Source organism: Bos grunniens, chromosome 8, assembly GCF_055505025.1.
Source record: "Bos grunniens cultivar Pamir isolate PY7600 chromosome 8, Bosgru_T2T1.0, whole genome shotgun sequence".
Taxonomy (NCBI): domain Eukaryota; kingdom Metazoa; phylum Chordata; class Mammalia; order Artiodactyla; family Bovidae; genus Bos; species Bos grunniens.
In genome coordinates, this window is record NC_141172.1 from 68,309,226 (window position 1) to 68,324,539 (window position 15,314).

A 15,314-nucleotide genomic window follows, 5' to 3' on the forward strand; every position below is an offset into this window, starting at 1 on the left:
TGTACCAAAGCTAAACTGGTTCCAAATTGGGAAAGGAGTATGTCAAGACTATATATTGTCACCATGCTTATTTAACTTACATGCAGAGTACATCATGTGAAATGCTGAGCTGGATGAAGCACAAGCTGGAATCAAGATTGCAGGGAGAACAGCCTCAGATATGCAGACAATACCACCCTTATGGCAGAAAGCAAAGAGGAACTAAAGAGCCTCTTGATGAAAGTGAAAGAGGAGAGTGAAAAAGCTGGTTTAAAACGCAACATTCAAAAAACTAAGATCATGGCATCCAGTCCCATCACTTCATGGCAAATACCTGGGGAAACAATGGAAATAGTGTTTATTTTCTTGGGCTCCCAAATCACTGCCCATGGTGACTGCAGCCGTGAAATTAAAAGATGCTTACTCCTTGGAAGAAAAGCTATGTCAAACCTAGACAGCTCCCAACAAAAGTCCGTTTAGTCAAAGCTATGGTTTTTCTAGTAGTCATGTATGGATGTGAGAGTTGGGACTATAAAGAAGGTTGAGTCCGAAGAATTGATGCTTTTGAACTGTTGTGTTGGAGAAAACTCTTGAGAGTCATTTGGACTGCAAGGAGATCCAGCCAGTCAATCCTAAAAGAAATCAGTCCTGAATATTCATTGGAAGGACTGATGCTGAAGCTGAAACTCCAATTCTTTGGCAACCTGATGTGAAGAACTGACTCACTGGAAAAGACCTTGATGCTGGGAAGAATTGAAGGCGGGAGGAGAAAGGGATGACAGAGGATGAGATGGTTGGATGGCATCACCGACTCGATGGACATGAGTTTTTGAGCAAGCTCCAGGAGTTGGTAATGGACAGGGAAGCCTGGCATGCTGCAGTCTGTGGGGTCACAAAGAGTCAGAGACAAATGAGTGACTGAACTGAACTGAAAGCTAAGAAAATTGCAGAAGATTTCTAGACTGGAAATGAAGTTAAAGTATGCCTTTTAAAATATTTATTTTATTTGTTTATTTGTACCAGGTCTTAGTTGCAGGTGGGATCTTTAGTTGTGGCATGCAAACTCTTAGTTATGGTACGTGGGATCTGGTTCCCTGACCAGGGATCGAATCTGGGCCCCCTGCATTGGGAGCATGGAGTTTTAGCACTGGGCCACCAGGGAAGTCCCAAGTTAACTCTCTGTATCTATTTGACATTGTCTTACATATAAAAAAACCATAAAGAATACGTGTATACACACTATTGTAGCTAATAAAAGTTCAGCAGGGTTGAAGATACAAGATTAATATGCTGTAATCAACTCTTTCTCTAAGCCACTATTGTATTCCTACAGAAGGAGGAAACTTTGATCACAGAGTCATAGAAGGCCATATAAACAAGCAGAGACACATACACAGAAGGCGGCACTGGAAAGGTGGAAATGAGATTGGAGTGATGTATATACAATCCAAGAAACACTAAGGATTTTCAGAAACCACCAGAAGCTAAAGTAAGGCAAGGAAGTATTCTTTCCTAGGGCTTTTGGAGGATGCATGTTGCACTGCTGATAACTTCAATTCTGGACTTCTACCCTCTAGAAATGTGAGAGAGTACATTTCTGTTGTTCCAAGCAACTCAGTTTGTGGTTGTTAAAGCAACCCTTGAAAAGACTACAACAACCTAGTGCGTTACATTCCAGTTATGCAAGGTTGGTTCAACATTTTAAAATTTGTATACAGTCCATCAGTAGGCTCAAGAAGAAAAATCCTGTCACACCAATAGATGCAGAAAAAGCGTTGAGAAAAATCAGCTCCCATTCGTGATTTAAAAAATAAAAAAGCCTCCGAACAGACTAGCACTATAGGAGGATCTTCATAAACTTGATAAAGAACACCTACAAAAATCCTGCAGCTAACCTTGTACCTAATTCTGAGAAACTACATACTTCCCCCTAAGATCAAGAACAAAGTGTTTCTTCTCTCACCATTCCTATTCAGCATCATACTGGGAGTCCTAGCTAATGCAAAAAGACAAAAAGGAGTAAAACTTATACAGATGAAAAGGAGGGGAAAAACTTTACAGGTAGCATGTCTACATAGACATCTCAAGAAATCAACAACAAAAGAGAACTCTGCTGGAATTACAAGGTTGCAGGATACAAAGTAAATATACAAATTTAAATGGTTTAAAAAAAAAACCCACGTAATCAATTCCTTTTCCATATACCAGCAATGAACAATTGGAATTTGAAATTGAAAGCCATACAATTTGTATTAGCACCAAAAAAAAGAAATATACAGATATAAATTAACAAAGTTTGTGTAAGATCTACATGAAGAAAACTCTTAAAACTCTCATGAGAAATATCAAAGAATCTAAAAAAAGGGAGAGCTATCCCATGTTCATTGATAGAAAGACTCAATATTGTCAAGATGTCAGTTCTTCCCAATTTGATCCATAGATTTAGTGTAGCACTAGACAGAATCCCAGCAAAGTTTAAGTGGAAAGGCAAAAGACACAGGGTAGCCAACACAGTATTGAAGAAAAACAAAATCAGGGGACTTAGACTGCTGTAGATCTACAGGAATATAGATGGTGTGGTGTTGACAAAAGAAGACAAGGTAACAGCCCAGAAATAGACTGGTACAAATATATTCCAGTGATCTTTGATAAAAGGACAGGGGCATTTCAATGGGAAAAGGAGACTCTTTTCAATAAATGGTACTGGAATAGCTGCCCAGCCACATGGAAAAAAAAACAACCCAAAAAACAGTGACAAGAAAAACCACAAACTATATCCAGACCATATACGTTTCACAAAAAGTAACTCAAAATTATCACAAATTTAGTGTTAAAATACAAAACTGTAAAAGGTATAAAAGGTATAGAAATTCTTGGTCACCTTGGGTTTGGTGATGACCTTTTGATACCAAGGCACTATTACCACGTGGACATTTCACTGTCCATGAAAGAACTGATGAACAGAACTTAATTAAAATTTTAAAAAACTTCTGTGAAAGACACTAAGAGAATGAAAAGAAGCTACATATTCAGAGGAAATACTTGTGAAACACATATCTGATAAAGTCCTGTTACTTAAAAAACAGAATTATTAAAAACTCAGAAGTAATAAGATGGGCAAAAGACTTGAACAGACTTGTCATCAAAGAACATATACAGATGGCAAATAAGTATATGCAGAGATACTCAGTATAATATTGCTGCTGCTGCTGCTAAGTCGCTTCAGTCGTGTCCGACTCTGTGCGACCCCATAGATGGCAGCCCATCAGGCTCCCCCGTCCCTGGGATTCTCCAGGCAAGAACACTGGAGTGGGTTGCCATTTCCTTCTCCAGTGCATGAAAGTGAAAAGTGAAAGTGAAGTTGCTCAGTCGTGTCCGACTCTTAGCGACCCCATGGACTGCAGCCCACCAGGCTCCTCCGTCCATGGGATTTTCCAGGCAAGAGTACTGGAATGGGGTGCCATTGCCTTCTCCGCAATATAATATTAGGGAATGCCAAATTTAAACAAGGTACCACTGCACATCTTTCAGAATAGCCAAAGTCCAATAACTGACACCACCAAATGCTGGTGAGGATGTAGAGCAATCTCTCATCATTGCCTGAGGGAGTGTGGAATGGTGCAGCCATTTTGGAAGACAGTTCAGCAGTTTCTTACAAACTAAACATTGTCTTACCATACCATCCAGCAGTCATACTCCTTGGTACTTACCCAGATGAGTTGAAAGCATATGTCTACACACACAAACAAAAACTACACAATTTTTATAGCAGCTTTATTTATAATTGTTAAAACTTGGAAGCAACCAAGATGTCCTTCAGTAGGTGAATGGACAAATAACCTATAGGACATCCAGACAGTTAAAAATTCATCAGTAAACAGAAATGAACTATTGAATTATGGGAAGATCCGGAGGAATCTTAAATGCGTAATAAAGTGAAAGAAGCATATCTAAAAAGGCTACATACTATATGATTCCAACTACAGGACAGTCTGGAAAAGACACAAAGTATGGACACAGTAAATAGATAGTGATTGCCAGAGGTTTGGGAGGGTGAAGATAGGATAAATATAGGACTGTAAAAATATTGTATATGATACTACAAATGACATGTGACAGATGTAGACAAATGACATGTATTTTTCAAAGCCTATAGAATGTACTAGAGTAAACTCTAATATAAACTGTGAGCTGTGCTCAGTCGCTCAGTCGTGTCTAACTCTTTGTGACCCCATGAACTGTAGCCTGCCAGGCTCCTCTGTCCATGGGATTTTCCAGGTGAAAATACTGGGGTGGATTGCCATTTCCTACTCCAGGAATCTTCCCAACCCAGGGGTTGAACCCGGGTCTCCTGCATCTCCTCCATTGGCAGGCAGATTCTTTACCACTGGGCCACCTGTTGACTTTAGTTGATAATAATATATCAGTATTCATCAGTTGTAACAAATGTCCTATTCTAATGTAATATAGTAACAATCGGGGAAACTGTGATCGGTGGGGAAGGTGTATATGGGAACTCTGTACTATGGCCTCATGTTTGTTTGTAAACTTAATACTGGTCTAAAAAACAAAGTCTTTATTTAAAAACATGCACATATGATGGGATGCTACCACACTCATACTAAAGTGAAAGTTAAAGTTGCTCAGTTGTGTCTTGACTCTTTGTGACCCCATGAACTGTAGCCTGCCAGGTTCCTCTGTCCATGGAATTCTCCAGGCCAGAATACTGTAGTGGGTTGCCATTCCCTTCTCTGGGGGATCTGCCCAACCCAGGGATCAAGCCCAGGTCTCCCACATTGCAGGCAGATTCTTTACCATCTGAGCCACCGGGGAGCCCACACACACACTAAGATGGCTAAAATAAAAAAGAGTGTTGTTGAGTATGTGGAGAAATTGGAACCCTCATGCATTGCTGGTGGGATTGCCAAATAGTTGAGCTACTTTGAAAAACAGTTTGGCATTTCTTCAGAATGTTAAGCATAGTTACAGGAGACCCAGCAATTCTACTCCTAGATGTAAACCAAAAGAACTGAAAGCATATGTCCACACAAAAACGTGTATATGATGATCATATAGCAGTATTATTCATAATAGCCAAAAGTGAAAATACTTCATATGATTGATGAATGGACAAACAATGTGATGGAATACTATCTGGCAGCATAAAGGAATGAAATACTGATACATGGTACAACATGGGTGAACTATGAAAATATTATGTTCAGTGAAACTATTTAGTCACAAAGACCACCTATTGATTATGTTTGTCCAGGACAGTCTAATCCAAAGAAACAAAAAGTAGGTTAGTGTGTTTAAGGAGTTGGGGTTGAGGGGTCGTGGAAAATAGCTGCTAGTGCGTATGAGATTACCTTTTTGGGGTGATGAATATATTCTAAAATTGATGGTTGCAAGATTCTATAAACTTAAAACTTTTGACTCTTGTACCTTAAAAGAGTGTCTTTTACGGTGTTGCACATTATATCTCAATAAAGCTGTGAATTAGAAAAAACACTACTCCCAAACATCCATCTAGCACGTACGTGTGTGGAATCAACAAATTAATACATGCTGCCAAGGGAAAAACAGGTGCGAAAGGTTGGCTTATTTCCCTGGGCCCCCACCCTTCCTCTGACGTGCCTTCACATAGATGTTTTTGTATTTTGTCCAGCTTTTCCAATTATCCTCAGCTATAGGATTTCCCAGAATTCCTGGTCTATGAATGAGGCCTTGCTGGCAAGCTTCATTTCATCTATGGTTTTATTTAAAATCTGTATTTAGATTTATTTTTCTAGTCCAGCAGTTCTCAGATTTTCTGGTCTAAGGAAACCTTAAATATTACTGAGTTTTTTGTTGTATAAGTGTATATCTATCAGTGATTATTATCATTAGATTTTAAAACTGAGAATGTTTTATATTTTTAAATTTTACTTTCAAATACTAATAAGCTCAATTCATGTGAATAACAAAAATCACATTTTAAAGATCATAATCACAAAAAGAGAAATACCCTATGATTCCACATATATGAGATACTCAAGAGTAGTAAAATTAAAGATAACTACTTTAAAAATGTTTGGTAATGTATGTTTTACATTTCAGTGAATGGCTGTAATGTTTGGGTTAGTAAAAGGCAAGGGAATGTCCTGCATTTAATTTATTGTGGTGTCACATATCATTTACTTTCTGGAAAATTCTGGTGAATATTTGTGAGAGAATTACAGTGAAAATGCCAAGTAATGTAGTGGTATTGTGAGAACAGTTTTGACTTTGTGGACTCCTTAAAATGACTAAGGGACTCCTGGATGGGAAAGGAGTGGAGCCCAGAGCACACCCTGGGAACCACTGCTTGTGGCCCATAGCATTCGTCAGAGCTCCGGGACCACATCTCCCGCTGCCTGTGAGGCTCCTCTAGTACTGGGATGTCTCATGGACCACTGAAGCCTGACATGTGAGTCTGAGTGCCAGGGTCGCTTTCCATTCACGTGTGAAAATCAAAGCTAAGCTGTTCTTGACACTTGCTGTAGCTTTTAGCGCTCATGATTAGTAATCACCTGATGTTGAGTTTATCTGTGATTTGGCCTGAGGTTGGAGAAAATTAAACTCAGCTGTAGTTGATGCAGCCCCTGTTGCTTCTGATGTGTCTCTGGCTGTGGCTGTGATTACCAGCCTGGTCTGACTGGTATCTGACTCTGAAGACAGAAGGGCCACAGTGTTACCTTTGGAATCAAAAGTTGGAAGCAGCCAGCTTTACGATGTGTGAGTGTATAGGTTCTTTCTGCTTCTCAGTTCCACTTTCACTTCCCTTGTCTTAGCAGAATTGGGAGAATCTTAGGGTGGAAGTATCTTGAGCCAGTGATTATTTGGGAACTCTTCCAGAATTTAGCCTGCCCTTATTGCACCTACTATTGCCAATATCTTGCTGGCCTCTTCTTCCTCCTTTTTTTCCCCCCATTTATTTTTTTTTTTTAATGGCTGTACTGGTCTTTGTTGCCGCGTAGACTTTTTTTTCTCTAGTTGTAGCGAACAGGCTGGAACAGCCTGGAACAGCCTGGGCGCTTTCGTCGTTGCGGTGCATGGGCTTAGTTGCTCTGCTGCATGTGGGATCTTCCCAGACCAGGGATGAAACCCATGTCTCCTGCATTGGCAGGAGGATTCTTTACCACTGAGCCACCAGGGAAGCCCCCAGTGTTTTTTAATTAAGTAAAATACATATAAAACTTAACATTCCATCCCTTTTTAAGTATAACTTTTTAATGGTGGGAAATACGTTGATAATGTTGTGCAGTTTTCTTCATCATCCATCTCCATGGCTCTTTTTATGTTGTAAAACTGAAACTCTCTTCATTAAACAATTGTTTCCCATGCTCTCCACCCCCTCACCCCTGGCCACCACCGTTCTACATTCTGTCTCTGATTTTGATGACTCTGAGTATCTCACATCCATGGAATGATAACTCATTTGTCTTTTTGCAACTGGTTTGTTTCATTTAGCATAATGTCTTCAGAGTTCATCCATGTTGTAGTACATTGCAGAATTTCCTCCCTTTTAAGAGCTGAATAATATTCTGTTGGATGTATATGCCACGTTTTGCTTACCCATTCTTGTGTTGATGGACACTTGGGTTACTTACATCATCATATAGGTCAGTCTCCAGTTCTTTACTTGCCCCTTGTCTAGTTACAGTCTAGAACTTTGCTCAAGCTCTACCTGGAATCCTTTTAGCCTTTGCTGACTGAAGTGTCTGCTGATTCTTTTACTGAGGTTCACATATTACTCCAGGGAACAAATGTCTTATACTTCTCTCTTCTCATAGCGTTTTATTTGTACCTTTGTTACATTATTTATAATGTTTTGAGAGCATTTACTTTTAAGTGTGTGTCTCCCCAGTTTTAAGTTCCACTAATATTTGGAAGGTATCAAGATAATTTGGGGGCTTCCCTGGTGGCTCAGATGGTAAATAATCTGCTTGCAGTGGCAAGAGACAGGGATTCGATCGCTGGGTTGGGAAGATCCCTTGGAGAAGGGAATGGCTACCCACTCCAGTATTCTTGCCTGGAGAATCCCATGGACAGAGGAGCCTGGCCAGCTACGATCCATGGCATCACAAGAAGTCGGACATGACTGAGCAACTAATACTTGAACATCCTTTCAAGATAATTTTTATGAGACTAGCACAGTGGCTCATATCTAGTGGGCATTAAGTGTTTGTTCAGTGAATGAATGTAATCACACATAAAAAAACATCTCAAAGTTTCAGCAGATACTTTTTTCTCCTTGACCCTCACCATTGTATTTAGTGCTAGAGACACCAGGCCAACAAGCACAGTCCTCCTTTCAGGATATTAATGAATTTATTGTTTCATGTATTTACCGCAGTACTGAAGTGATTTGACAATGTATATTTACCATTAATGTTTCAGTATTGTGACTTGTCTCATATTTTGACCCTCCTAGATGATAGTCTTATCATTTATGAAATGAGGAGGATGGGCTAGATGACCTAGAAAAGTTACCATTGTTGACTGTTAACTATGTTATTAGATTTTCATGCTCCTTGGTAACAGGAATCATGTCCTTCACTCTTACTGGAATCTTACGTAGGACCAAGTATAGTGTCTCACCCTCAGTGGTTGGTTGCCGAGCCATGCTAAGTCGCTTCAGTCTTGTCTTACTTTGTGAGACCCTATGGACTGTAGCCTGCCAGGCTCTTCTGTCCATGAGGTTCTCCAAGCAGGAATACTGGAGTGGATTGCCAGGGTTAGCAAATTTTAAAGAAAGACGTACTATCAGTGAATACTTCAGTTGAATTTGATTCTGATTTACACTCCATTGATCTTGTTAGATTCCTTCCCTGTGCTTCAGAATATCTGTATTTCCTTGATCTAGTTTGTCTTCAGCTTTTGTATTCATGATACACACGCTTTATCTCTCAACCCTAAGAAGAAGGTGCTGCTGCTGCTAAGTCGCTTCAGTCGTGTCCGACTCTGTGCGACCCCATAGACGGCAGCCCACCAAGCTCCCCCATCCCTGGGATTCTCCAGGCAAGAACACTGGAGTGGGTTGCCATTTCCTTCTCCAGTGCATGAAAGTGAAAAGTGAAAGTGAAGTCGCTCAGTCGTGTTTGACTCTTAGTGACCCCATGGACTGCCGCCTACCAGGCTCCTCCATCCATGGGATTTTCCAGGCAAGAGTACTGGAGTGGGTTGCCATTGCCTTCTCCAGAAGAAGGTGAGGTGATCATTATTTTCAAGTGGGGAAACAGTCTTCAACAGCATAGCTGAGGAGCAACACATGCAGACTCAGTCCCAGGTCTCCTGACCCCAGATCCAGTGTCATACTTATCTGTTTCCTCACCTGTGAAATCAGGTTTTTTTCAGATCTCAGTGCCTATGTTACCCAGCCTTTAACACAGCATATCAAGACTCTTTGGGAAGTCACAGAAATGTGCTCACTTTAGCAAAATGGAGATTAGTTGGTAAGATCATGAAGAGCCTCAGGGAATTGGTGAGAAGGTTGAGCGTCAAACTGGGAAATGGAAAGGAGTTCTAGAAGCAGGGACCTGAAAAAGCACCATCAAACTCCAAGTGTTTCTGGTTCTCTGCTCAAGAGTCAGAGTGAGGGAAAAGCATTCTGCTGGCGTAGCTGGAATCATCTCCTGTCTTTTCGTTAGTGCAGTGATTCTCAACTGGGGACAGTTTTGTCCTCCCACTGTGAAGCCTGGAGACATTTTGGGTTATAACTGGGAGAGAGAGCTACTGGCATCTAGAGGGTAGAGGCCAGGAATGCTGTGAAACATGCTCTGGTGTCAGCCCCCAATAACAGAATTCACTGGTCCCACACATCAATAGTGTTGAGGCTGAGAAGGCCTGGATTAGGGGGAGGCAGCTCAATTAAAATCCCACCAGACTATCCTGTTGGAGGCAGAAGAACACTTAAATGCTCTTACCAAAAAAAAAAAGTGGAATAGATAGTAGACAGAAAAAAACGATAAAAAAGCACTTCAACTAGGGCAATAATTCCAAGGTTGTAAAGAATCAGATATGACTGAGCGATTAAGCACACACACACACACAGAATAATTATTTAGTAAAGGATCCTTGTTTTAGCAACTTTGGATGTTGCTGATGCACAAAAATATCAGGCTGGTGGATCTGTGGCATGTGCAGTTATATGTTAGAATCTCTTCAACAGTTCACCTTGTTCTTTGCATAGACAGTAATTTAGTGTTAAATCCAAGTAGAAGGAAGATTGATTCAAGCCTGTAATTTTCCTTCTTTTTAACTTTGTTCACACCGTTTCAGTATAAGCCTTGTGTATATGACTCTGAGCTTGCTTATTTGGTTCCATATTTTATAACACCTTGGCTGTGCCAGACCTGTTTTGCTACCCTGAGGAAATCTAGAAATGACTAGAAGCTGCCTTTCCTTGCCCTTTCAACATGATGGCTTCAGGTCTAGCTGTGAGAGGGACCTACTGCCATGTCTCCAGGTTGTTCACTGGGTGAGCCGCCCTCTGCCGGTGGTCATTAGCCCTTGGGCCCCACGGTTCACCTCAGCAAGGTTTCGTTTCAGGTGAACCACTGCCTCCCAGATAAGATTGTGGTGTACCGTGATGGAGTGTCTGATGGCCAACTAAAGACAGTTGCCAGCTATGAAATTCCTCAGCTACAGAAGTGTTTTGAAGCTTTTGAGAATTATCATCCCAAGATGGTGGTGTTTGTAGTGCAGAAGAAAATCAGCACCAACCTGTACCTGGCTGCCACTGAGAACTTTGCAACTCCCTCCCCTGGGACTGTGGTAGATCATACGATAACAAGCTGTGAGTGGTAAGTGGGCGAAACACGTATTTCAACAAGAATAGTTTGGGGAAGTTCTCTGTTCCCTGGGTACTGGAATGGGGAGGTAGCCTAGAGAGATTTGGAATGGGATCTTCAAGAGATTTTCCTGGTAAAAAATAAAATTTTAAAAGCTATTTAGAAAACACACAAACCACCAGTGAAGCTTTTAGCTCTTAAGTATAAAATATTGAACATACATTCTTTTCCTAAGAATATGCATGCTTAATCTTCTGCACACAGATGTGATCGTTTCTACCACCACTTTTAAATAACCTGTTGAGTCAGGAGACCTGAATTCTCATCCTCGTTTTGCCCTTGTGATGTCCTTGATCCAGTCATTTGACCTCTCTGAGCCTTAGATGAAGGAGCATCTCCAGCTCTGTAACTATACCATTAGTTTGTACTTTTTCCTTACTAGGGTGGACTTCTACCTTCTTGCCCATCATGTGCGGCAGGGTTGTGGCATTCCAACCCATTATGTTTGTGTTCTCAACACTGCAAACCTGAGCCCTGATCATATGCAGAGGTGAGCTGACCAGTAACTTACTCCTAACTTGTGAATAATTCTGGCCACTGAGCTAAGTCTAAGACCTGGAGTCTAAAAACCTCTGAATTCAGCAAATTGGATTTGGCTTAATTCAACAAATCACTGGTTTTGGCTTAATAATTTTCTGATTCTCTCTGAAAGCATTTTTTTTCTGAAAGCATTTTGAATTTATCTTTTGGAGTTGGATTTACTAAGACTCATTTTCTCTTATATAATCAAAAAAGACAAATACTGCCTGCCCCCTTACCCCTTGAGTTTCTTTATGTCTTTGATGATAATGATATATCTTTTCGAGGAATAATTGATAATCGTTTTTGTATGGTAAAATTACTTGAAGACCTTTCAAAAAATTACTAACAACCAACCAGGCTTCACCTCGAAGCATTCTGAAGCATTTGTATTTTTAAAAACTGCTCCCAGTGATTATGACACACAGCCAAGTTTGAGACCCATTGCTCTTGAGCTCAGAGTAAAAAATACTTTGCTGGGGTACTTCTCTTTCTGCAGCCTTTTCTTGAGACAAGAGAAAAAAAAGTGTTCTTGTTGTTTTCCTTGTTTTGCTATAAAAACAGGAGCACCTAAATTGGGAATTTCCCCATGTTCTCTTGACTTAAAAATAGTGGAAATAATTTCACTTAAAAATAATAATTCCAAAAAGTTGCATCATATATTCCTCAGTCCCCCAGTTTGCTGGTAAATATGCTGTGTCATGCATCCAGAAGGACATAATCATGCTTTGCACTGAAGATGGAGAGTGATAAGGCTCATGTTTTCTTCTTGGCCTACAGGTTGACTTTCAAACTGTGCCACATGTACTGGAATTGGCCTGGTACCATTAGAGTTCCAGCTCCTTGCAAGTATGCCCACAAGCTAGCCTTCCTGTCAGGACAGATCTTGCACCACGAACCAGCCATCCAGCTGTGCGAGAACCTGTTCTTCCTGTGACTGGACAGTCAGGACACGGGCTGGTCAGAACAGGCAGACTTCTGAACTCAGCTGTGAACTCATCTGTGCAGGGTCAACAGCAACCGGAAAGGGGTTTGTGTTGGTGTTTGCTCTTTCGCCAACCCAGTAGAGTATCTTTCTTTTCATTTTCTTTTCTAAGTCTATTAACACTGAGAATCAGGTTCCAACATAAATTTCAGCTAGAAATTGTCTTGTTGCCTTTGTAGAGCAAATGGAGGTAGTCTGCTGCAGTGTAGATGGGGTGGGTGAAGATGGGTGACCCTTCAGGAGTCTCCAAAGCTGACAGAAGCTGTAGAAGCCTGAAGAAGCAGCAATTACACTTACAAACTCTGCTTACTGAGCAGTTCTCATTTCTGGTCCAGAGCCGATAGTGAATGAAGTCTTTGCAAAGTTCTTAAAGTAGAGAGCTACTTTATTTGGGCAACTGGAAAGGTAAGAAGGCAAAATTTCTCAGGATTTGGCTGTTGCTGGCAAATGTGAAAGACATGTCGTGAAACCAGCTGGTGGGTACTTTTCAGGCTCTTGCTGACCTAATCGTCTCTAGGGATTGAGTTGATGAAACATGACTTGAACTAGCTTTGGAAGGGGTGTTTAGTTATTTCTTGCCTCCTGAGAGGACAAACGCAGTTTTATCTGTATACTTCAGTTGCTTTATAGTGTGCAGTGTTGGTTTCTTCCTACCTCCCCCCCCACCCGACCTCCACCACACACACGCATACCAAGATACCTTTGCTCCTTGTCCTTGTTACTGACCTTTAGTAAGTTTCAGTTTTTTAAAACTAAAAATCAGAACATGTGAAATTCAGTAGCTTCAAAGGTTCATGACAGGCCATGAGCTTTTCTTGACCCTTTCTCTGCAGTGTATCACTTCCTTTTCTGTTGATATGTTTGCAGATTGAACCACTCACTTCCCTTGCTCAATACTCTTTTCCCGGCCGTTAGCTCATTTTATTAGGAATTTCTCTGAGTCTGCATTAAGATTTCCAGAAGTTGGCTTTGGGAAACATGACACTCCTTCCAAAGTCCAGACATTTCAGTTTAGAAGGTTGTCACTGTGCCTGCACGTTTCAGTGTGTTTTGTGTGTGTGTTTATTTTTCTGCTGTTTAAAAATCTTCCAGTCCCTTCAGGGCTAATTCAGTCTTACCTTGTTTTATCTAGATTTTTAAAAGCTAGTTTTATTTAACATTTTGGAATTTGTATTTATTTGTGTGTGTATTTTATTTTATTTATCAATTTTTTTGTGTGATGGCAGGGAGGGATGACTCAGAAATCCTCATTTTATATGACAGTGTGTGAGAAGAGAAACTTTAGCTTAAAACTCCTTAGATGAATAAAAGCAACCTAGCATTGCGTTGGCTGCAGCATGCGGCAGAGGCTGAGCAGCGTGGGGGTCCGTGGTCTCGTGCACTTCTGGTTCCACGCGGAGTGAGGGACAGCGAAGGGCTGAGACCTGGGGTGTAGACACTGCAGAATCAGGCACATTGGATCACTGGTTTTGATCAAACAGTTCTCCAATTCTCTTTGGAAGCATTTTGAATTTCTCTTTTGAAGTTAGGTTTCCTAATTCACATTTCTTCACTTTTTCCTCCTGGTTTTCTTTCCTTGTTTTTTCAGTCTTAATGTGAAATGACTGGGTCATGGGGTAGAAAATAAAAAGAAATTTGTATAAATGTGTAGTTGTGTTTGTAATAATGTTGACATATGGTAGTGACATAGTTCTTTTTCTTCGTAAACCTCGTAGCACTTGTTAGAATTATTAATTTGTTACTGGGCATGCTGGGGGCAGCTGCAGTATTGGTACTCAGGTAATTTCACTGAGATCTGGCAGTAAGATTTCTTGAATACCAACAGTCTGTCTTCTGGGACGAATGAGGCACGTGTTGTATATATGGGTGTGTGTGTGTTTTGTCTTGTTTTCAAAACTCTCTTCCCATCAGAGAATTTTTGTTAGCCTGAGTAAAAGCCAGCTCCTAAGGGTGGCCCTTCCCTCTCGCCTTTTCCTAATGCTTGTCCTTCTTTGCTTGTACTTCATGGTGTGTCTGTAACCTTTTTAAGTACCTTCCCAAAGAACCCTGACTGTTTACTTCACCACTACATCCTTTTCTGTTTATTTAGAAATTCCATCTTCAGTGATTCAGTGTTTCTTGAACTCATCCTTAAAAGAATCTAATTTAGCTCCTTTTTACTTGAGCAGCATTTTATTGAATGGTGTGAAAAGGGAAGTAGTTTTATAAATGACTACCTCTTCATATTGAAAATGTTATAACTTGTGCCTGAAATTTCTCAGTCATTTGGGATAATTGGAGAAAGACCCTATTTTCTCTTTTTTTCCCCTAAACCTAGCTTTTTCTGAGTGTCTTACCTTTCCCTGTCTAGACTTATTTTCTCTCTTTTAAAAAAATTAGGAAATTCAAGAGAATGAGAAAAGAAAGCCACAGACTGAAAGAAAATATTTGAGAAAGACACGTCTGAGGGGCTCCCTGGCGGCCCAGTGGCTAAGACTGCTCTCCCACTGTAGGAGCTCGAGCTGAATGCCCTGGCCAGGGGAGTTCTACGTGCTATGAGGCATGTCAAAGGAAAAAAAGAGACATATCTGATAAAGGACTGTTATCGGAAATATACAAAGAACTCTTAAAATTCAACAGTAAGAAAACAACCTGATTAAAAATTGGGCAAAAAGACCTGAAGAGATATTTCACCAACTAAGATATACCGTTGGCAAATAAGCATATGAAAATATGCCCAACATCATATGTCATTAGAGAACTACAAATTAAAATGAGATACCACTGCATACCTCTTATTAATAGAATGGTCCAGATTTGAAACGCTGACCACTCCAAATGCTCGTGAGGATGTGGAACAGAAATTCAATCATCCATCGTTGCCCGAGGGAATGCGAAATAGCACAGCTAGTTTAAAAGGCAATTTGGTAGTTTCTTACAAATCAAAACATACCCTTATCATATGATCAAGCAGTCAC

The 15,314-nt window shown here is 40.5% G+C and overlaps 1 protein-coding gene across 2 annotated transcripts in view; it reads left to right on the forward strand.

The window, feature by feature from the left end:
- PIWIL2 (piwi like RNA-mediated gene silencing 2) overlaps positions 1-14,001 on the forward strand; it is an 81,735-nt gene extending 67,734 nt beyond the window's left edge. For both annotated transcript variants that reach the window (XM_086416183.1, XM_086416184.1), the window contains exons 21-23: positions 10,552-10,805; positions 11,236-11,343; positions 12,153-14,001. In XM_086416183.1, coding sequence (XP_086272309.1) covers positions 10,552-10,805; positions 11,236-11,343; positions 12,153-12,309 — 519 coding nt within the window. In that variant the 3' untranslated portion in view covers positions 12,310-14,001. The remainder of the gene's footprint in view (positions 1-10,551; positions 10,806-11,235; positions 11,344-12,152) is intronic.
- The last annotated feature ends 1,313 nt before the right edge of the window (positions 14,002-15,314 follow it).